General features: G+C 37.6%; 3 protein-coding genes across 8 annotated transcripts in view; 2 read left to right on the top strand and 1 right to left on the bottom strand.

The window, feature by feature from the left end:
* The first annotated feature begins 919 nt into the window (after positions 1 to 919).
* Positions 920 to 8,433, top strand: LOC132148351 (COP9 signalosome complex subunit 1-like). 3 transcript variants are annotated; one of them, XM_059557156.1, is made up of 15 exons: positions 977 to 997; positions 1,992 to 2,252; positions 2,452 to 2,544; positions 3,434 to 3,615; positions 3,713 to 3,877; positions 3,976 to 4,111; positions 4,320 to 4,397; positions 4,489 to 4,549; positions 4,851 to 4,936; positions 5,046 to 5,140; positions 5,262 to 5,367; positions 5,486 to 5,566; positions 5,973 to 6,110; positions 6,379 to 6,513; positions 8,007 to 8,433. In XM_059557156.1, exons 2-15 carry the CDS (start codon positions 2,193 to 2,195, stop codon positions 8,079 to 8,081), a joined length of 1,491 nt encoding a protein of 496 aa, XP_059413139.1. In that variant the 5' UTR covers positions 977 to 997; positions 1,992 to 2,192; the 3' UTR covers positions 8,082 to 8,433. The 3 variants fall into 3 exon arrangements, with proteins under 3 accessions (XP_059413140.1, XP_059413139.1, XP_059413141.1); XM_059557157.1 differs by lacking the exon at positions 1,992 to 2,252 and having other exon boundaries at positions 920 to 997; XM_059557158.1 differs by lacking the exon at positions 977 to 997 and having other exon boundaries at positions 2,231 to 2,362.
* An 829-nt stretch (positions 8,434 to 9,262) lies between these two features.
* Positions 9,263 to 19,988, bottom strand: dus1l (dihydrouridine synthase 1-like (S. cerevisiae)). Of its 3 annotated transcripts, none has more exons than XM_059557161.1 (14): positions 19,971 to 19,988; positions 13,789 to 14,026; positions 13,603 to 13,711; positions 12,765 to 12,815; positions 12,571 to 12,683; positions 12,260 to 12,342; positions 12,073 to 12,176; positions 11,826 to 11,973; positions 11,607 to 11,703; positions 11,410 to 11,495; positions 11,042 to 11,208; positions 10,508 to 10,545; positions 10,274 to 10,349; positions 9,263 to 9,963 (listed from the first exon to the last, which is right to left on the bottom strand). In XM_059557161.1, the coding sequence occupies exons 2-14, from the start codon at positions 14,023 to 14,025 to the stop codon at positions 9,842 to 9,844; spliced, it is 1,431 nt and encodes a 476-aa protein (XP_059413144.1). In that variant the 5' UTR covers position 14,026; positions 19,971 to 19,988; the 3' UTR covers positions 9,263 to 9,841. The 3 variants fall into 3 exon arrangements, with proteins under 3 accessions (XP_059413144.1, XP_059413142.1, XP_059413143.1); XM_059557159.1 differs by lacking the exon at positions 19,971 to 19,988 and adding an exon at positions 14,656 to 14,807; XM_059557160.1 differs by lacking the exon at positions 19,971 to 19,988 and adding an exon at positions 14,656 to 14,733 and having other exon boundaries at positions 13,789 to 14,063.
* A 140-nt stretch (positions 19,989 to 20,128) lies between these two features.
* The window catches only part of LOC132148424 (casein kinase I-like), a 31,380-nt gene continuing 29,901 nt past the window's right edge, over positions 20,129 to 21,607 (top strand). For both annotated transcript variants that reach the window (XM_059557162.1, XM_059557164.1), the window contains exon 1: positions 20,129 to 20,617. In XM_059557162.1, coding sequence (XP_059413145.1) covers positions 20,542 to 20,617 — 76 coding nt within the window. In that variant the 5' untranslated portion in view covers positions 20,129 to 20,541. The remainder of the gene's footprint in view (positions 20,618 to 21,607) is intronic.

Here is a 21,607-nt window from a genome sequence, read left to right as displayed (position 1 = left end):
ATCAAAAATAATATATATATATATATATATATATATATATATATATATATATATATATATATTTTTTTTTTTTTTTTTTTTTTTTTTTTTTGACATGCGTGTGCAGTGACGTCTCCGCGTTGCAAGACGTCGACCACGCGCACTCTCATGTAGGTGATGGGCATTTCGGCTCTTTTTCGTGAGCCGACTCATTTAACTCAGCTCACTGAAAAGAGCCGGCTCTTTTGGCTCACAAACGGCTCTTTAAAAACAATAATGTTTTGACTATGATAGGTGTTGAAAAAATTCTAATTAAATTATTAAATGAAATCATACTCACGATGTCTCACAATTTCTTTAAAAATGTATTGATTTGTTATGAAAAAAGAATACTATTAAACATTTGCATTTAAATGACAACTTTTTAATGTATAGAAACAACAAAATTACAAAACAAATACAACATCACTAGCGGGACCGCTAGTTTCTCGAAGCTTCGCTAGCTTCACAGTTGGGTGCACAGTTCGCATATGCCGGTGTAGGTTGTGCGTAGAACCGGCTTTATGTGTGATTTTTTTTTCTTTTCCGAGTTTGACACTGTGCGCGCGCTTGATGGCTCGGCCCCTCCCTCATGCCGTATAATTGGTTGAAACCTCGTGTATGATTGACGGGAACAGAATGTGAGGCTGATCAGACAGTCGAAATGAACATGTGCGCCATTAGGCCTATATAATAATTTTTTTCTTTGAATTAGTCAATTATTTTAAATAAAATAAAATGCATCCATTATTTCATTATTACATAATGATTTAATTTCTATAGGCTATATTTTTTTAAATAGAGTCGGCTCTTCAGATATGAGAGCCAGCTCCCGTTATTCACCTACAAGAGCCGGCTCTTAGAGTCGGCTCATTCGCGAACGACCCATCACTATTCTCATGCCCCGGATGTGTTTGTGTGCTCTGTTTCTGCAGAGGAGGAGGAGATGCCACTACCCGTGCAGGTCTTTAACTTTCAGGTAAATTAGCGCATTTAAATGCTTTTCCGTCTCCTTCCACAACACGAGAGCAGCTAGAAGCCGCGGTGCGAGTCGAAGCGCTTCAGTTTCCAGTGTCGATCCCTCCCCCGTCGCAGCCGTTGAGATGTGTTAGCTCGTCTAGCAGGAGCTCGTCAGTCACAGCGGCCCTCGGGACGCGACCTGTTTAGCGACAGCGCGCCTCTATCCGCCCGAGGAGCGGGACCAGTGCAGTTTAGACAGTCAATACATCCAACAGAGCTGCTTTGGTTTACACCCAAACTGGTCCAGTAGGTTTTCTCGCGGTTGTTTTTGAAACACTGGGGGAGAAACTTTCTTTAGCCGGCTAAGTGTATGTAGCAAGCTCTCTCGTTAGCAAGCTGCCTGTATTGTATCAGTTAGCCAGTGTGCTTGAAACTATGTGTTTTGTGATTGTGCCTCGCTAGAACGCATCCTATGCTTCGCCTAAGTGTCCTACAGCTTCATATGAGGCCATTAAATACTGTCTATGTAGGCTGCTCGTTAGGTTTTTTGCAGAGGAGAATATAGAGCAATATTTCAATTTAAACCTGATCAGGTTTTCTGGACTAAAATGACTAAACACCGCGGAGCTGCTCATATTTTATTGAGCAGTATTTCAAATTTAGAAACCGTAGCTAGATTCAGTTATATTAGGCTGTCATTTGTGTTCTTTAAATGTAGTTAACATTGAAAGGACAGACCAGGTCATTTAATGCAGTGTTATGTAGTCTATAAAAAGTTTGTGTGGTAACCGTTTATTCAGGATTGGTGGACTAATGCGGTTTCAAACAAAACAAAAATTTTTGACTAGTAAGATCCAATTTTGTTGTCTTTTGCCGTTATAAATCTGCGTCAAAATGTTGCATTCTAGAAGCCAGTGTGTACTTGTTGCTGCCACTTTTTCATCTAATGAATTTCTTTAAACCCTCACAATCTTCAGTTGGTTTGGTTTATCTTTATGTGTTCATTTCAACAGCTTTGTCTAGTTTTTGTCCGCCCCAGTGTGATTTGATAAGCGTCCGGCTTCTTGCAGGTGTGTTTTTGGTCAGGTCCACAGGATGCTGAAGGGCAGGTTCAGGACAGGCTCAGGGAAAGCGTCATTTTGCCAGTCAGATCAGCCTCGTCCTCATGGGTAGAGCTGAACTTCAGCAGTCAAAGCAGCGTGTCTGATCTGTTGATGGATTTTACTACTGGATTTATTGTGCACAGCTCAAGCTCCTCATCATACTCACTGGAGGTAACCGCACAATGAAGGCAGATAGGATGTGAGGCCATCTGAAAGCCTTGGAGCTGTCGCTCAGTGTAGTGGTGTTATGTTTTTCTTTCCACACAAGATTTGTTCTGGCGGTAAGGATGTTGGTTCTTCGATGTCAAGCTACACCTGAACACATTCCTCCAGTGCGGAGTGATAAATGTGGTGTCTCGTGTGTTGACAGGGGTCTGTAGAGCCCATGCAGATAGATGCTGACCCTCAGGAAGACCAGCAGAATGCGCCTGATTCCAACTATGTTGTGGAAAACCCCACATTGGTATGTATCAATCTATACAACTGTGTACACTCTTCCTGAAGCCGTTCGCTATAATAAATCAGTAGCTTCTAAATTTGGAATAATTTTTAACAAAATATCGTGCAGCATCCAAACTCTCTTGTTGTTTTGATCATTTTCAGAATCACAGAAAAAGTTGTACTTTTTTTTGGTACAGATTCTGTCTGATAACCAGTAAATGGCTGATGTTAAAATTCTATATTGTAATAATTTGATATATATATATATATAAACATAAAATTTTAAATGCTACATTTGGGGGATTTAGGGATCACGGCATTATAGTTTAAAGTACAAAATATTTTCATTGTGCATTTGATATTAAATTATTAATGTAATTTGTATTTACCTCAGTGTTATTTAATATTGTTTATTTATTGTTATAGCATGTATTAATATTTTAAATTTTTTGTTTTTTTTATACTTTCACATTTAATTTTAATGTTAGTTTAAGTTTTAGTGATTTTATGTGCTTTTGTGATTTCTATTTTTATTTTTAGTTTAGTAGTAGTTTTTATTTGAGATATTTCCACTTTTTTTTTTTAAATTAAAGTTTTAGTAATTTATAGTACTTGTATTTTGCATCCAAGGCAACATATCGTTGTAAATTTTTTGTTTGTTGTTTTTCAATGTAAATGTACCATATACTTTATTTCAGCTTTATTACAATCAACAAAACTATTTTAATAGTTTTTGTTTAAACCGTAACAACACTGCTTCAGCATTGCCTTTATCTAATGCTCATTTAATTTAAGTGTATAAATTGGGCATCTGTCATATTGTTTGACCATCAATGTAGCGCTGATATACTGTGAAACACAACATTTTTGGGGACTTTGATGACCTGAGAGCTGACTTCATTTTTGCACAGGATCTAGAGCAGTATGCCTCCAGTTACAGTGGGCTGATGAGGATCGAGAGGCTGCAGTTTATCGCAGACCACTGCCCCCAGCTACGAGTGGAAGCACTGAAGATGGCCCTGTCCTTTGTCCAAAGAACCTTTAATGTTGATGTCTACGAAGAAATCCATCGCAAACTCACTGAAGCCACAAGGCAAGTTCATTTCTTTTCTACAACCAAACATGCTTTCCTCATGGAAATAATTCTTGCATGACTTTGAATTTGTACTTTAAAATATTTGTCAACACAGGGATGTGCAAGGTGTCCCAGATGCGGTACCGGAGGGGGCAGTTGAACCCCCTCCTCTCGACACAGCCTGGGCAGAATCCACCAGGAAAAAAGCCCTGCTCAAACTGGAGAAGCTGGATACTGACCTCAAGAACTATAAGGGAAACTCCATCAAAGAAAGCATAAGGTAAGGCCAGACTGAATGTCTGTCATTTGTTATTGTCTGTGATGCTGTGCCTGCTTTTACAATTTGCATTTTATTTTTTTTCATCTGCATGTGTTCAGGAGGGGTCATGATGACCTTGGAGATCACTATCTGGACTGTGGTGACCTCAGCAATGCCCTGAAATGCTACTCCCGAGCCAGAGACTACTGCACTAGCGCCAAGCATGTCATCAACATGTGTCTTAATGTAATCAAGGTATGGGCTTTTTGTCTTCCCTGACCATCAACTGATGATACAATATTCATGAAAGAGCATAGTTTTCTTTTTTTTATTATTGCTTAAAGCTTAAATTAGCATATATCAGAATTTCCTGTTTCACGGTTCTGAATCTTTTTGGTGCAGAAAGCTTAAAAATTCAAGCAGTCTCTTAACAACTGATCCAAACAACCTTAATATTTTATAGGTTAGCGTTTACCTCCAAAACTGGTCCCATGTACTTAGCTACGTCAGCAAGGCTGAATCCACTCCAGAGATAGCAGAGGTAGGAGCATCCTTTCATTCTGGTTTACTACGCTGAGAAATTTCAAAAGAGAATGAATCTGCAATTATTTTTGTTTATCTCTGCAATCTAGCAACGAGGAGAGAGAGATAGTCAAAACCAAGCTGTTCTAACCAAACTGAAATGTGCTGCAGGCAAGTGCTTCATTTGTATTTCAAATATATATATATATATATATATATATATATATCATTATTTTAGTCTATTTATAATATGTATACATAATCTATTAACAATTTAAATAATATATATATATATATATATATATATATATATATATGTGTGTGTGTGTGTGTGTGTGTGTATTTATTTCATGAGGAATTTGTATTGTAGTCACATTTTTAGTCAATTCCTGAGACTTGTACAGTAAGTCATGTAAAAAATGGTTTTGACCTTTCTTGTGCTTTGATATTATCATCTCTCTCGTGACGATAGGATTGGCAGAACTTGCCTCAAGAAAGTATAAACCGGCTGCCAAGTGCTTCCTGCAGGCCTCCTTTGACCACTGCGACTTCCCTGAGGTTGGTGTCATTTTCAGCTTTGTTCTAATGCCACACCAGATATTTCTAATAATACCGCTGAAGATGAATAAGACACAGTGTGTGATGAGATGCTCTGTTTGCTCTCTAGCTACTTTCCCCCAGTAATGTAGCAGTGTACGGGGGCCTGTGTGCCCTGGCTACATTTGACAGACAGGAACTGCAGCGAAATGTCATCTCAAGCAGGTGAACTTTTCGCACCTTCAAACTAGGTGTTCAAATTAACACAAGAGGTAGATTGCTACTGGTTACATGTGGATTACACCTCATTAATTTAATTTTACTCGCCCTTTGTTTTTGTTTTTAGCTCCTTTAAATTATTTTTAGAGTTGGAACCACAAGTCCGTGATATTATCTTCAAGTTTTACGAGTCAAAGTATGCATCTTGTCTGAAAATGCTGGATGAAATGAAGGTGAGTTTATTGATGCGTGCCGAGTTGCTAGATTTTGATTTAGCAAACACTGATTCTTTCTGTTGTCATTTTTGTTTGGATGCTGTGATTCATAAGTGTTTTATTTGATGTATTATAGGATAATCTCCTCCTAGACATGTATCTGGCCCCTCATGTTAGAGCACTGTACACACAAATCAGGAACAGAGCCCTCATACAGGTATGTAAAGCGATATATGCTTTAGGTCTATGAATTTCATTTACGGTAGTTGCCGAACTTTGACTTCTTAATCGGATTCCTTAAATGGAACAGTTCATTCAAAAACGATAGCTGGATGAGTAAATGATGACAGAATCTTCATTTTTGGGTGAACTATCCCTTTAAATCAGTAGATTTCACAAAAGCAGTGTTCAATATGTTCAAGCCATATTAACACATGCACATGATCAGTGAACATCAGGTCGTCCGTGTTTTTGAGCCCTGCTTGACATAATTATATTGATATGGAATGCGAGGTAAAGTTAAAAGTGTAATGGCCATAATATAATATTGACTCCTAAAGTATTAACATAGTCGCACTTTCATGACCGATTGATTAACCTTGTCTTGTATTTCCCACGGGCAGTACTTTAGCCCCTATGTGTCAGCAGACATGAACAAAATGGCCGTGTCCTTTAATACCACAGTGGCAGCTCTGGAGGATGAACTGACCCAGCTGATCCTGGAGGGCCTGATCAATGGCCGGATCGACTCCCACAGCAAGGTCTCTCATTTGTCACCCTGACACTTCTTTTTCTGGAAATGTTCCCTATTCTTGTTGTTAAGCTAAAATACATTTTGTATCAGTACCTTTCAGCATTGACTGAATTATATTTCAAATCCACTTTTCTCTCGCTTTTTCATTAAGCAGCTTACCTTGAATAAAACATGCCATATCACCTTTTTGCCTGAAACAAGGGACTGTTCTAGAAACACAATGATTTTGAATTAAATCTTGAATTTCACCTGTGAATTGAAAACTGTGTTTGTAGATCCTGTATGCCAGGGACGTGGATCAGAGAAGCACAACCTTTGAGAAGTCTCTACAGATGGGCAAAGAGTTCCAGAGACGAGCGAAAGCCATGATCCTGCGGGCAGCTGTGCTTCGTAATCAGATTCACGTCAAGGTAACAGGGTCCCCAGGGTAACGTGTCCTCACTCTGCTCTTCACCTCACCATCACCTGACCATCAGCATGAGTTTCTCAGAGCCCCTCTCTATTTCTGAGTCCCAGTCAAAGCATTGCATTTATTAAAGCAGTAACACATCTGAGGATGCTGTGAGATGAAGCTGTGTTCTTCACACTCATGTAAAGTTGCCTTAGGTGTGTAACTGCACTTATAAGCAAACTGCATGTGAGCTTTGTTGTACTAAGTGAATGTTAAATTAATGTTCTCAGTTCATTTGAGGCTAATCTCAATTGACAGCACTTCTCTCATTTAAAAAAAATAAAATAAAAATAATAAAATTAATTTGGGTCACAGTGAGGCACTTGCAATAGAAATGAACGAGGCCAATCCGAAAAATGTTCAAGTACTTGCTGTTTTAGCAGTGTAACCAAAAGAAGTAGACTACAGTATATGTGTCTGTAAAATTACATTTGCTAAAAAAATAATGTGGGTTTAGTAAGAAGAATATGCTGTTCTTTTGAACTTTCTGTCCACCAGAGAATCTTGAAAAAAATGATCAATGTTTCCACTTAAATGTAAAATGTCACACAACTGTGTTCAACATTGATTAATAAGAAGAAATGTTCCTTGAGAAGCAAATCAGTAAATAAGAAGGATTTCTGAAGGATCATGTGACACTGAAGACTGGGGTAAAGATGCTGAAAATTCAGCGTTGACGTTAGAGGAATAAATTATTAAATAAAATATATAAAAAATGTATTGTAAATGATGTACTGATATGATACTGTTAATGTTGCCATGAATATAGCCGATGTTCCTGATATGGCAAATAAATGTTAACATTTGAAACAGTGAAGTTGTAATAATGTTTGACACTTACTATTTTTACAGTATTTTTGATCAAATAAATGCAGACGACTTTTAAAACATTAAAATACTCACCCTAAATGTTTGAATGGTAGTGTATATACAATTTTACAATTGTTGCAAAGACAGCTTGGCTTAAACCCTAAAATGACTATAAATATCAAGAGAACAACTTAATAAACAAATGTTTATAGAAGAATGAATGTCAGTGCTTTTAAAAATAAGCTATTGATTAGCCCCATTTGCTTCCATTGTAAGTGCCTCTCCAGAACCTCAAATTGTGCATTATTTTTCTCTATTTAGTCTTTTTTTGTAACTAACATTATGCCACAAAAGCTGTCGATTGAGCTTAATTTGTATTGAACCTGGAATTTTGTATTAAATCCATCCACTAGCTTATTGCATGTATGCAATCAACTAGATTCAGGTTGCTTTAATATATTTGGAAAAAAACGTAAGCTCTGAGATCTTGTGAGCTTCAGTTCCCTGAGAAAGAGCTATAAGTATACCCTTCATCTCTTCATCTCTGTCATTCTTCACCAACACCAGCATGCCTTTCCCTCTCAATCTGTTTTTCCCGCTCTACATGATGCTTCTCACTGATCCCTTTCATTGCTTTCCCAGTCCCCTCCAAGAGAAGGCAGTCAAGGGGAGCTCACACCTGCCAACAGCCAAACACGAATGAGCACCAACATGTGAAGACCCGACCAGATGCCTCTCCTGGGAAAGTACACGGGGCCACTGCCGCATCTTAGGCCCCCGGTTAGAAATCAAATATTTCCCTGCTGAAGAGAGAAAAATCACAATCTAAAGACTTTATTTAAGTTGGGAAGAAGATATCTGCTGTCTGTATTAAAGACAAGCACACCCTGTTGCTCAAATGAAAAGGAAAAAAAAAAGATAAAAAGAGAAATGCGGCACTTAAGCTGTACCGGCCTGTTGTTCTTTGTAAAGGATGCACTTTCCTCTGTATCTTGTGACAAACCTTGATTACACATTGAGAAACCTCATCACAAAACATGCTTTTAAAATAAACATACATTCAAAAAGATGCTTCTTTCTCTGTGTTTCTGATGCTGCAGTCGGAAATGCAATTAGACTGATTTGAACACTTTCAACAACTGCAGCGTTATCTCTGTTTCATAACATTTAGTTATTTCTCTGTTGTGTTGTGTTCTGCTGTTTAAGTAAGATTGTTACTCCAGTGAATCATCATCAGCTGCTCGGTGACCTTCAATGAAGGTAGATTTTATTTGCTTTTATGGCCTTGAATAAATGATACCTAGAAACGTTTAAAAACGGTTCAGTTTTTTGGTCAGATTATTAGAAAAGGAGAAAGGCAACTTTTATCACTTCAAAATTTATTTGAGCAAAATTTCTAAAATGTTTGAACAAAACTAAGCCCAAGGAACCGACGGGAAAAAAACTAAACCTCCACACAGAACAGTCACGGATCAGTACACACATTTACATTTAGGGACTCATTCAAGGGTGTTTCTGAGCAACTGTCCCACGTCTTAAGACTAAGGCACTGCGTTTAGTCCTGATGCTTTAAAGTAATGTGTGAAAAAATAACATTTTGGCCTATAATGAAAAGAAAATGTCATTGTTGAACCAAAGTTGTATTGGAACTGCATACTTTTTTGAAACACTAAAAGAATGAGGATCAAAGGCAGTACAATAATAGAATTTATAGTGTAAGGCATCTGAATCTCACATCACTGGGTCAGGAATCTTTGTAGTGTGTACTGTGTACAATAAATGTCAGTATGTGTGTGTGTGAAACAATCATATGATCATAACCGCACAGGAAAGTAAGTAGAGGTCTCAGATTAAAACAATTTATATACATCTTCCAAAAACAAACAAAAAAGGTAAAAATGCAGTAAAAGTCAAAGATGTTTGTCTGTGGTTGCAACATACAACTATGCCCAATTTCTCATTTTGGAAGACAATAAATACAGTAAAAAATACAGTTTGAGAGAAGCTGTCCGTTGGTGTTTTCCACCGAACGTCTCGAAATAAAAGTCCAGCTCCTCTATCTTAGGTGAGCAGTACAGGATTGTGCATTCAGAGCGGCTGCTTCATATACCACGTGCCCAGCAATTATCAAAATATGCTACTCTAATAAACGATCTTCAATTATTAAGACTATGGAACTATTCACCCGACAGCAGTCCAGAAAGTGGTACTTTGTTACAGAAAAGAATGACTCTACAGATGATCTAGTGTAAGTAAGAGTAGCACTCATCTTTCCTTTTCTGTTTCTTTGCACGTTTAGTTCATTTGGTGTCATATGGATCCAAGTCACACGTCAACAGTGAAAAACCAGGTTTGGCCACAAATGCAGTCTTGTGAATCTAATTCACTAATTCAGTGCAGCAATGTTAAGTTAGTGGTAAACCAGTTCTATGTGTTTTCAGACGTGACTGTTGTCCACATACACTACACAGTCTGCTTTACAGTGGATCATGGGCCGCAGTGGAAACTGTCTGAGTGTTGGGATTCCCATTCATCAGCCCATCACCTGGATCAGAGTTAGACTGTTTTAAAGCCTTGGTTTTGAATCTCAATCCATGGCCTGTAACACAACAATGAACAGAGAGCAAACAGTTAGTCTTATAGAAATGATAGGACGTTACAAGTTACATTCAGATACATGCTGCTGGTAAGGAGATTAAATCAGAATACTGTTTTCATTTAAACATTCTGAGAAGTTAATGTAACTTCCTCTTAGGCTCAGTACACACTGATAAAATATTTTAGCAAATAAAATTCTAATGCCTCATTCCTTACAGTATCAAATCACTAAACAATCTCGTTCCCTTGTGAAGCTATTTGTCTTCCTGATCAAGTCAGAGTGAAGCAGCTGCTTGATGTACAGTACTAACCAGGACAATCAGCCACTTCCTTGAAAGCCTTCCTCTTGCAGCAGCCACGGCACAAGCTGAACACACATTTATTCCCCTGTTGAGGGTGTGGAGTAAAATTTATTTACTTTGTGTACATCTGTGAAATTAAGATTTTTAAAAAGCGCAAAAAATGGTTCTGTAAACATTTAAAAAATGAGTACATTTTAACATTATTAAAATCATCAGATGAAAGAAAAGAATCAAGAATCGTACTTTAGGGTTTCCACATTGCTCGCACTTGATGTATTTTGCTGCAGAAAACAAGGATGCAAAGGCAATGTTATTGACCTTAATCAATATACGTTAGCCAATATCTTAATGATAATATACTACCATTTAAAAGTAAAATAGAAAATAACATTATTTATTATTCAGAAAGGACACATTAAATTGATCAAAAGTGACAGTAAAGATGTTTATAGTGTTACAAATGATTTCTATTTTAGTGTCCAGAATGTTTTTCTAAGTTTCCACAAAAATATTAAACAGCAACTGTTCCCAACATGGATAGAAAGAAATGTTTCTTAATCAGAAAATCTGATATAAACACTGATTAAAATAAACCTTACTGACCCAAACTTCTGAATGGTAGTGCATGTCTAATAAACATTTTTTTTCATCATTTCATATCCTTTTTCCTATTTTATTATTTGAAGGTGACAATAATGTGCAGTGTCATCGATCTCACTTAAAGGCCCCATCAGGTCAGTGGGCTCTGGGTAATATTGGGAAAAGATTTGTCCTCACGTTTCAGCTCTGGACAGAAGTTCTTGTGGGGGTTGCGGGCTTGCTTCTTCTGCTTGTTCTTGGAGAGCGAGTCGTTGGGTCCCTCGCTGTCCTCCAGCGTCCTCTTTACACTCACAGCTTTGGTTTCTGTGGCTCTCTGCCCATTTTCAGTGTTTGGATCCTTAGGCCTGCAAAATATACCCGCTTCACAATCATGTTCATATGTTATATTCAAACAAGTTTATGTCTATCATGGACAGAAATGATTTCTCTGAACCCTGGCTTTGTCAAAGACTATGACTGATATTATACCGTTTTGCTGAGAGCACAGAAATACTATAATTGTGATGGTTTCTTCACATTCACACAATCAGAAAACGTGTCCTCACGGTGGTCTGACGTAGGGTTGACAGATCCAGTGAGGGAAGGGAAGTCCAGTCCGAGTCCATTCGGATTCATCTTTAGCCATCTCCTCCTGTAACAGTAAAGTAAGAAAATGTAACTCTCTCATAAGCTTTAGAAACATTTCTGTCTGAATAAATTTGGACTATGATGACTAGTATGAAAATCAACAAAGTTTCTTTACCTGGCAACGTTGTTTCAGCTGTCTGTTGATCTCTGCAATCCCAGCGATGTTTTTCGCTTTGGCCAGCTCCTCCCTCAGATCTTGATGTATCTGTAAGCTGTTGTAATAAAAAAATTAAATACTTATTATACAATTCACCAGTCAATCACTTTTGAACTCTCTCCATTCATTAAGTGACTAAAATCTCAAGCAGCAAGCATCAAATGTGAAGGAACTGACGTGTGGTGCCACAGTTTGAAGACGTGAGCACGGACACAAGACAGACTGCAGGGTGGGTGCTTCTCAACAACCTCCAGGTACTCCTCAGCCATCTCCCACACAGGTGGACTACGGCCTTCGAACAGAGCAGGATTGTGCAGATTCCCTTCTGTAAATGTAAGGAGTTCATATTGTTCTATTACTGCATTAGGAAGTGGGAGTCTTTCTGTCCAAGCATGTTTATGAACCTTGTCTTTGTATGTGTTACCTGCACTCATGACCCCTTGTACTCCAGTCTCCTCCATGCATCGCTGAACATCGCTCAGGTGCTGGATGTTCCCATTGGCGAAAATGGGAATGTTTACAGCCTCCCTACACAAATACAGTAAAAGGCACACCATCAGTACAAAACCCTGAGAACAGTCAGCAGCAGAAGCAAGTGCTGCCTCTCTTACCGTACAGCTTTGATGTGCTTCCAACTTGCAATCCCAGTCAAAGCCCCCTTTTGATCTTTAGTTCTCCCATGAACTGTGAGGAGCTAGAAATTTATTTTTTTTTAAATCAGCAGCTGGTTCAAGATTATATGAATCGCATTAGACTGATATTTGAGGTACTGTAGTGGTTACAGCTGGTATAACAAACATTTACAGATCAATTCCAGGTTGGAGAGACGTAAGGCTCACTCTCTCTCAAGGGCTCCCAGGTCGCTCCATGTGCACTTTAGATAAAAGTATCTGCTATATAATACGCAAGGGAAACACTTTACCTGGCATCCAGCCTTTTCCAGCATTTTGGCATACTTCACGGTTTTCTCAATCTCTGGGAAGACCCGGATCTTGCAAGTTATGGGCACAGAGAGCTTTTCATCGGCCAGTTTAACTGTAAATGACGGCACCTGAATGAGACTCATTCTCTACATGGATCACATCTGCACTGAGCTGCTAAAATAAGACAACTTACTCATTTTCTCAAGAAGGTCCCACTCATCTTGAAGAAACACACCATAATGGCCTAGGAGAGAATTTATAAATCAGCCATAATGGGGAAACAGGGACGCATTTCGCTAAAATGTGAGATTTCAGTGAACGAATGAAGCAAGTATTTTTAGAATCAAACTTCATGTTGAGATTTTTTCAAACGTTTTTCAAAGAAGTCTCTTATGCTCACCAAGGGTGTATTTATAAGATCAAAAATACAGTTAAAACAGTAACCAAGGGTGAAAAAAACGTGCACTTCCATAATATACCTTAAGTGCTGTATTTCTGCGCACTGATTTTGTGTCCCAAAATACACTTACTGTAGATTATCTTAAGAGGTACAAAAGAACAATGTTTAGTATATTAAGTACAAAATTAGTGCGTGAAAATAGAGCACTTTAAGAACATTATGGAAGTGTACTTTGTGTTTTACCTGGGATACTGTTAAATGTTATAACAAATTTAAAATAATTGCAATATATTTTTTAGATATATTATTACATTTTAAATATAATTTATTCCTTTTTATTTTATCATTACTCCAGTCTTCAATGTCACATGATCCTTCAGAAATCATTCTAATATGCTGATTTGATGCTTAAAAAAGATTTCTAATGATCAGCGTTGAAATCAGTTGTGCTGGTAATATATTTGTTGGTATAGTAATGCTTTTTTTTAGTAATGAAATCTTTTGCAACATTGCCATTACGCTCACATTTTTTTCTAATTTACTGCATCCTTGCTGCAAAAAAAAAAAGTCTCATGAATGGTGGTTTATCTCTCACATACAACAGAAATGAAGTGTCAGCTGAGCTTAGTACCTCTTTTCGCAATCATCTGAGGACAACCCAAATTCAGATCGATGGCATCACAGTAATCCTGGGCAAGTAGAGCGGCCTGGATGAACACCTCTGGATCATTGGCACAGAACTGTAAGGAGACACCAGTGAATAACTCACACAGTCCTCTCTGTCACCTCAAGGGGCTTCAAACAGGATGGAGCCCACCTGTGCGATGAGGGGTCGGTCCTCCTGGTTGAGCTCGCTGTACAGGTTCTCTCGGCGGTAGTTGGCATCCCTGACGAACACCTGTGCGTGCAGCATGGGAGTATAGCAGAGCTCTGCGCCGTGTCTGCGGCTCAGGAGCCTCCAGGCCAGCTCGCTCTGCTCCACCATGGGTGCCACCACATAGCGCGCACCCTTCAGAGTGCCCCTCCAGAACTCGAACCCACGGGGTTTAGCCATGCTGCATGCACAAGATGAAATCCAGAGCTGGGTAGTAACTGATTACATGTAATCTGGATCACCTAACCAGAATCCACAAACTAAGATTAGATTCAATTACATTTCAAAATACTCGTAATCAGACTAGTTACTTTTTATGGATTACACGTTTAAATATTATTTACACAATAGCAAAAATGTATTCATAATTTATAGATTCTCTCTCCTCTTTTTCATCTTTCTAAAATAAAAAACCCTACCTCTTATATACACTTAGAAAGTCTTTGAAATAAGTAACGAGTTACAATTAATATATAATCTACCCGGTTCTGACGAAATCACAATGACTACGAGAAATGGACAATATTCTATAACCAAGCATAGCACCTATCTTAACTGTATGCTCTAACATTAACATTAACATTAACATTAGTGTTATGAGGAGTAATCTGGATTTGTCGTTTACCACTAAACATTTTGAAACGGTGTTTCATAGCAAAAGAAACTAAGAGTCTGAGACCACGGATTGATTTGTGTTACATATCTGAAGAAATAACGTGTGAAAGACAAACACATTGACAGAGCTTCACTGTGAGATGCCATTAGCTGTCATTCTTTTAAAACAGACTGTATCGAGAGTAAAATACTTACACAGTAGCGTGAGATCCAGCCACACACAGCAGCTCTAGCGGCACATGAAGTGTTTGTGTGTGCCGCGGTCAAATACATCCGTGAGGAAACGATAAACCTACTGATGTATTCCGGGGATTATGACAAGATATATAGATATATCATACCGCTTGGACGTGGGTTGGACATTATGGTTTTGTTAAAATGTAAAAATCAGTCATGTCATCTTTAGAATGTATAGCTCTGTTGTTTGTATGTGATCGTGTTCGTATATACGCAACACGCGTGTTTGTCGCAGGAAAGGTATTCCTGTGGCTCAGTGGTAGAGCATTGCGTTAGCAAAAGGTTGTGGGTTCGATTCACAGGGAACACACATACTAGTGTATATATGTGTGTGTTTGTTGTAGCCGGAATGCAGTGTAAGTCGCTTTAGCCAAAAAAAAAAAAAAAAGATTATATATATATATATATATATATATATATATATATATATATATATATATATATATATATATATATATATATATATATTCAAATCAAATGGGTTAAAATGATCGATTTTGCTTTTATTCCAAAAATCATTAGGATATTAAGTAAAGATCGTGTTCCATGATGATATTTTGTACATTTCAAAACACAATTTTTGATTAGTATTATGCATTGCTAAGAACTTAATTTGGATAACTTTAAAGGTGATTTTTCTCAGTATTTTGATTATCAAATAGTTGTATCTGGGCTATATAGTGTCCTATCCTAAGAAACCATAAATCAATGGAAAGTGGAGTATATATCTATTTTTTGAGAAATTGACCGTATGATTGGTTTTGTGGTCCAGGGTCTCATATAGACTCTATAGACTATTTACAGATTAGGTGAAATAATACATTTACATCTATTCTATAATTGACCACTAGATGTCAGTGTTGACCGAATCATTTTGTAGGCAATCAGTCTTTTTCTTTATAAGCCATTTTCTGTCCTCTGTTTAGTTTACTTTTTAGATGTCATTGTTGTTGTTGTTGTTACTTACCATGAATTCACTATTAGTTATTAAAAAGATACAGGATGTTTAGATGACTTAAGAAGATAAATAAGACAACAAGACAACGACAAGTAGATCTACCACATTGTTTCAGTAAACAAACAAAAGTAAAAGCAAATATATACACAGACACAAGACGCACACAAGTTTGGTTTCCATGTTTTAAGGGGACAGTTCATAGTCCTATTGGGGTTAATACTGTGCAAACTGTATTTTCCATCCCCTTACCCTAACCCCACCCCTCACAAATGCTGCTGGTATTTTAAGATACAAGAATTTTGTATATTGCCATCTTTGTGGGACATTGTGTCCAAATATAGTGGGATGTAACTGAACAACACACACACACACTATAAGTAATAAGCAGTATCTACTCACTGTCCTGAACACCTGTAGTATGACAACAAACACTTTTGCATAAGTAGGGAGGAATGAAATTGTTGCAAAAGAAACAATGTTGGGTGATGATGTTGACTGCTTCAGTCACAATCGAGGTTTATTTGTGAAAAACATGAACTAAAATTGAAGGTCCCAGTTGTACACGTTCATTAACTAATAAAAGAATAAAGCAAAAGTAATTCTAAAATACATGAAATATTATAAAATGACAATGTTCAGCAATGTTCAATCATTTTTTTATTTTTTAAATGTACTTCATTTTTTTAATATACAGTTTTCAGATCTTTTTTTTTTAAATATAATTAAACCATGTATTGTTAAATAAATCAAATTGATTGAATACATCATTGCATTAAGAAGCACTTTGAGATGTGTTTTTTTCAAGCTTGCCCATAGATGTAGAATGCCTGTGGTATGTTTTCTTGACACTTCTCTTTATTATTAATAGAATCAATGCATGCAATTGTTTCAGGACATTTGTGTTGACAGAGCACTAGTGAAAACACTTCACAGAAAGTACCAGTTAAGCCAGAATTGTGTTGTTTATCGCTGCACTAATACAGTGTGTTGATGCTAGAGCTGTGGAAATCTGCTGTGGCTGTTAGAGTGGGCGTTCACACACTTTCCTGGCGCATTGCTCTCAACGTGACCGAGCACATGCAACGGAAAGCTGAGTAATTCAGTCACGTGACTCTCACCTATACAGCCTCGACCATTGCCTCTGCTTGGACCAATCATGCTCCACTAAATACAACATCATCTTCTGCGGGTGTTATCAGATTAAAATGACCATGTTTCAGAAAAAGGGCTCAAGAGTTGTTCTCCAAAACATACATGCAAAGAAACATTTTCTTATGTGTTAATATTTGTTTTGGTAATAAGTATATAGTTCTTTCACTTAAAACATTAGGAGAGTTTACTGAATCATGTAACACTGTACAGCTGCATCTTTAAACATGACTTCATTAAAAATGAATTAAATGAAGCTTACATTTGAACTTTAAAAAGGCTATTAAGTAGTATCTGTAATTTAAATACATGCAATTGCATTAAAAATTGTTCTTAGATCAGCAGGCACAAATGTGCACCAATCAGTCATTATCTGCATAAGTTCCCATGATCATTGTCTCTTTCCACTTCCTCATAGGCTTCATATTGAATACAACCCGAATTCCGGAAAAGTTGGGACGTTTTTTAAATTTTAATAAAATGAAAACTAAAGGAATTTCAAATCACATGAGCCAATATTTTATTCACAATAGAACATAGATCACATAGCAAATGTTTAAACTGAGAAACTTTACACTTTTATCCACTTAATTAGCTCATTTAAAATTTAATGCCTGCTACAGGTCTCAAAAAAGTTGGCACGGGGGCAACAAATGGCTAAAAAAGCAAGCAGTTTTGAAAAGATTCAGCTGGGAGAACATCTAGTGATTAATTAAGTTAATTGATATCAGGTCTGTAACATGATTAGCTATAAAAGCTTTGTCTTAGAGAAGCAGAGTCTCTCAGAAGTAAAGATGGGCAGAGGCTCTCCAATCTGTGAAAGACTGCGTAAAAAAATTGTGGAAAACTTTAAAAACAATGTTCCTCAACGTCAAATTGCAAAGGCTTTGCAAATCTCATCATCTACAGTGCATAACATCATCAAAAGATTCAGAGAAACTGAAGAAATCTCTGTGCGTAAGGGACAAGGCCGGAGACCTTTATTGGATGCCCGTGGTCTTCGGGCTCTCAGACGACACTGCATCACTCATCGGCATGATTGTGTCAATGACATTACTAAATGGGCCCAGGAATACTTTCAGAAACCACTGTCGGTAAACACAATCCGCCGTGCCATCAGCAGATGCCAACTAAAGCTCTATCATGCAAAAAGGAAGCCATATGTGAACATGGTCCAGAAGCGCCGTCGTGTCCTGTGGGCCAAGGCTCATTTAAAATGGACTATTTCAAAGTGGAATAGTGTTTTATGGTCAGACGAGTCCAAATTTGACATTCTTGTTGGAAATCACGGACGCCGTGTCCTCCGGGCTAAAGAGGAGGGAGACCTTCCAGCATGTTATCAGCGTTCAGTTCAAAAGCCAGCATCTCTGATGGTATGGGGGTGCATAAGTGCATACGGTATGGGCAGCTTGCATGTTTTGGAAGGCTCTGTGAATGCTGAAAGGTATATAAAGGTTTTAGAGCAACATATGCTTCCCTCCAAACAACGTCTATTTCAGGGAAGGCCTTGTTTATTTCAGCAGGACAATGCAAAACCACATACTGCAGCTATAACAACAGCATGGCTTCGTCGTAGAAGAGTCCGGGTGCTAACCTGGCCTGCCTGCAGTCCAGATCTTTCACCTATAGAGAACATTTGGCGCATCATTAAACGAAAAATACGTCAAAGACGACCACGAACTCTTCAGCAGCTGGAAATCTATATAAGGCAAGAATGGGACCAAATTCCAACAGCAAAACTCCAGCAACTCATAGCCTCAATGCCCAGACGTCTTTAAAACTGTTTTGAAAAGAAAAGGAGATGCTACACCATGGTAAACATGCCCCGTCCCAACTATTTTGAGACCTGTAGCAGAAATCAAAATTGAAATGAGCTCATTTTGTGCATAAAATTGTAAACTTTCTCAGTTTAAACATTTGCTATGTTATCTATGTTCTATTGTGAATAAAATATTGGCTCATGTGATTTGAAAGTCTTTTAGTTTTCATTTTATTCAAATTTAAAAAACGTCCCAACTTTTCCGGAATTCGGGTTGTAAATATTCTGCTTTATGTTATTGTTACCTTTTTAGGTGCTAATTTACTGTAAATAATCAAGTAATGTTGTGAATATATTCAGATTGCATGCTTTCTTTGATAATAAATGTTATTACTAATGTTTTAGTCTATGGCCTTGGACAACTCTCTCCATAACTTTCAGAATAATCTTTGCAAATCAAATGCTTTGCTTGTGCAACTCAAGTGAATTTTAGATGATTAGAAATGGCTTTTTTAATAATGCACGTGCTCATAGGCAAGTCTACTGTAATAAATAAACAAAGGATATAAACCCCTCTAAACCCAATCAACATTGGGCTTATTTTACAATTCTTTCCAGAAACTACTGTGCAACTATTATCTTCATCTTAAATCTATTTCCATTTGATTACATAAAGGTTGAAAATATGTCAGCTATGTGTTTAACATAAGTTTCGACTTCACAAACTGGTTTTGCAAGTTATCTTCCTGACACATCATCACGAACACACCCAGTGAACACCCACAGATGTACACTTGGTCATTTCACTGTTGAACTAAATAGACTACAATAGACAAACAATAAATCTTATTCTGCAATGACTTATTTAGCTGACCTACATATTTGTGACCCTGGAGCACAAAACCAGTCAGAAGTATCACGGTTATATTTCTAGCAATAGCCAACAATACATTGCATGGGTCAAAATTATCAACTTTTTATTTTATGCCAAAAATCATTAGGATATAAAGTAAAGATAATGTTCCATGAAGATTTACTAGCATAAATATATCAAAACTTAATTTTTGATTAGTAATTTCCATTGCTAAGGACTTCATTTGGACAACTTTAAAGGCATTTTTCTCAATATTTAGACTTTTTTTCACCCTCATATTCCATGTTTTCAAATATTTGTATCCAAGTTAAATATTTTCCTATCTTAACAAACCACACACCGATGGAAATAAATAAGTATATAAAGCTTATTTATTCAGCTTTCAGATGCGCAACAAAACGGACCCTTACGACTGGTTTTGTGGTCCAGCAGGGTCACGTAGCCTACATGTTTATTTAAACACAATAATTTACATCCCCGTGCATTGTCCGGGTTTATCAGTGGGAACATAGCTAATAAAACACTTCACTAACTTGTAAATAAACAGTCTTCACACATTAATGGAGGTTTACGGTTACGGATGTCTCTGAATCTCGCACGATCGCAGCAGACGGTTTGTTGTCTCAACCCTGAGATTTTCCAGCGGCCCGCTGTTGCTAGGGGACGTGACGTCACGGCGACCGGCTGGATCGCTGCGTCTGTTGTAGATACACAGAGAGTCGATGGTAGGTCCAGGGACAGCGGGATCAGGAGGGAGTCGCTCTCAAAATCCGCCTTCATCCTTTCTTAAACAGACTATTTTCAGGGTGAAATTTACTAGAGCATAAAGTTCACACTTTATTCTTTTTATTAAGCCTAATATTTTGACATTCCCCGATTCGGAATGTTAGAAAACGACTGGTGAAAACTGGGTAGCTGCTGGGAAGGGAGTTAGCAAGCTAGCAGGCTGTGTAAGGGGGAATCTGGCTGGAAGAGACGGAAGAACAGACGGACAACAAAGAACGGGGTTTCGCTGCTTTTATTAAACACGCCGAGCATATATCATTTTAAACGACTCCCGTTGAAGCTAGCTTCGTCGCTAGCTTTGTTATTTATCCGTTTATCATGGAGCTGCGAGTAGGAAGCCGATACAGACTGGGACGGAAAATTGGCTCTGGATCCTTTGGTGACATTTATTTGGGTAAGTCGTTGTTCAGTTGGTCATCTGTCAGTTTGATAACGGTGCTCACCATATTTTGTTTTGAAACCTCAAATGGCTTCCCAGTGACCCTCAGTCAGCTGCTCTCGAGAGTCCGATTCAGTGTAGAAACCCCCCACTAACCAGCGCTAGTTTAAGAGCTGGTTTAACACGACAGTTAACTGGCATTAGTCCCGTGTTTCTATGTAAATAAATATTGTTACGAATATTACGTGATATGAGGCTTTTCTTGAGTGAAAATACAGAAACAGGCGTTCCGGCCTAACCGGTTATGCTTTATTGACCAGACAGTATTAGAAATTATATTGTCAAGAACCTACAAAACTGCTGTATATATGTTACATTTACTATTAAACAAACATAGAAGAAACTGTAAGTCCCAGATCGTAATTCAGCTTGACCTTTTCTAAAGACACTGTTGTACATTTTAGTTTGCTGAACTGTCAGTAATCATGTGTCATTATGTTCATAATTGGTTTAATATATGTGTGCTGTAGGAGTCTCACATTTGAAAGGTGTTATTGTAATGGCAATGTCCTGGTATATCCTGCCAAAAAAAAGTGTTTTGTGTCTTAAACATCTAATATTTTCGATATCAAGGTGTAAGTCAACTTGCCACAACCCCCACCCCCCTCCTGCCACACTGTATGTGTACGGTATTTTTGTTATCTCACTGATTTGTCAGGTCTGACAGAAGAGGAAGTTGAAAATAGTTTTTCACAAGTAAACAGATAGCGTTGGTATCGCACGCTGTATGCAACTTCTAAATTGTTTCTACATGTTATTAGAGATCTTTAATTATAAGAACCTCTATGAAAGGTCTGTTATGCTCAACTTGAACAAGTTGGCAAGTTCCCTTCGCGTGCAAGTTTCAACTTAACTTCCACATGGTCTTGTGAAAAGAACTGGTGACATAATAGTTGCTTAACACAATAAAGTTATTATATATATGGTTCTGTGCTTAGTTTCTTT

Source organism: Carassius carassius, chromosome 1 (genome assembly GCF_963082965.1).
Source record: "Carassius carassius chromosome 1, fCarCar2.1, whole genome shotgun sequence".
Taxonomy (NCBI): domain Eukaryota; kingdom Metazoa; phylum Chordata; class Actinopteri; order Cypriniformes; family Cyprinidae; genus Carassius; species Carassius carassius.
The sequence above is the reverse complement of the archived record's forward strand: the minus strand, read 5'-3'. Positions and strand labels throughout refer to the sequence as shown.

Excerpts from the sequence above, each read along its gene's own strand:
- LOC132148351 (XM_059557156.1), top strand. The coding sequence starts at position 2,193 with ATGGATTTTACTACTGGATTTATTGTGCACAGCTCAAGCTCCTCATCA. Across the intron at positions 5,141-5,261 it reads CGAAATGTCATCTCAAGCAG|CTCCTTTAAATTATTTTTAG; the intron begins GTGAACTTTTCG and ends TTTTGTTTTTAG. Across the intron at positions 5,368-5,485 it reads AAATGCTGGATGAAATGAAG|GATAATCTCCTCCTAGACAT; the intron begins GTGAGTTTATTG and ends GATGTATTATAG.
- dus1l (XM_059557161.1), bottom strand. The coding sequence starts at position 14,025 with ATGGCTAAACCCCGTGGGTTCGAGTTCTGGAGGGGCACTCTGAAGGGT. Across the intron at positions 12,177-12,259 it reads AAGCACATCAAAGCTGTACG|GGAGGCTGTAAACATTCCCA; the intron begins GTAAGAGAGGCA and ends GTATTTGTGTAG. Across the intron at positions 11,974-12,072 it reads ACAAGGGGTCATGAGTGCAG|AAGGGAATCTGCACAATCCT; the intron begins GTAACACATACA and ends TTACATTTACAG.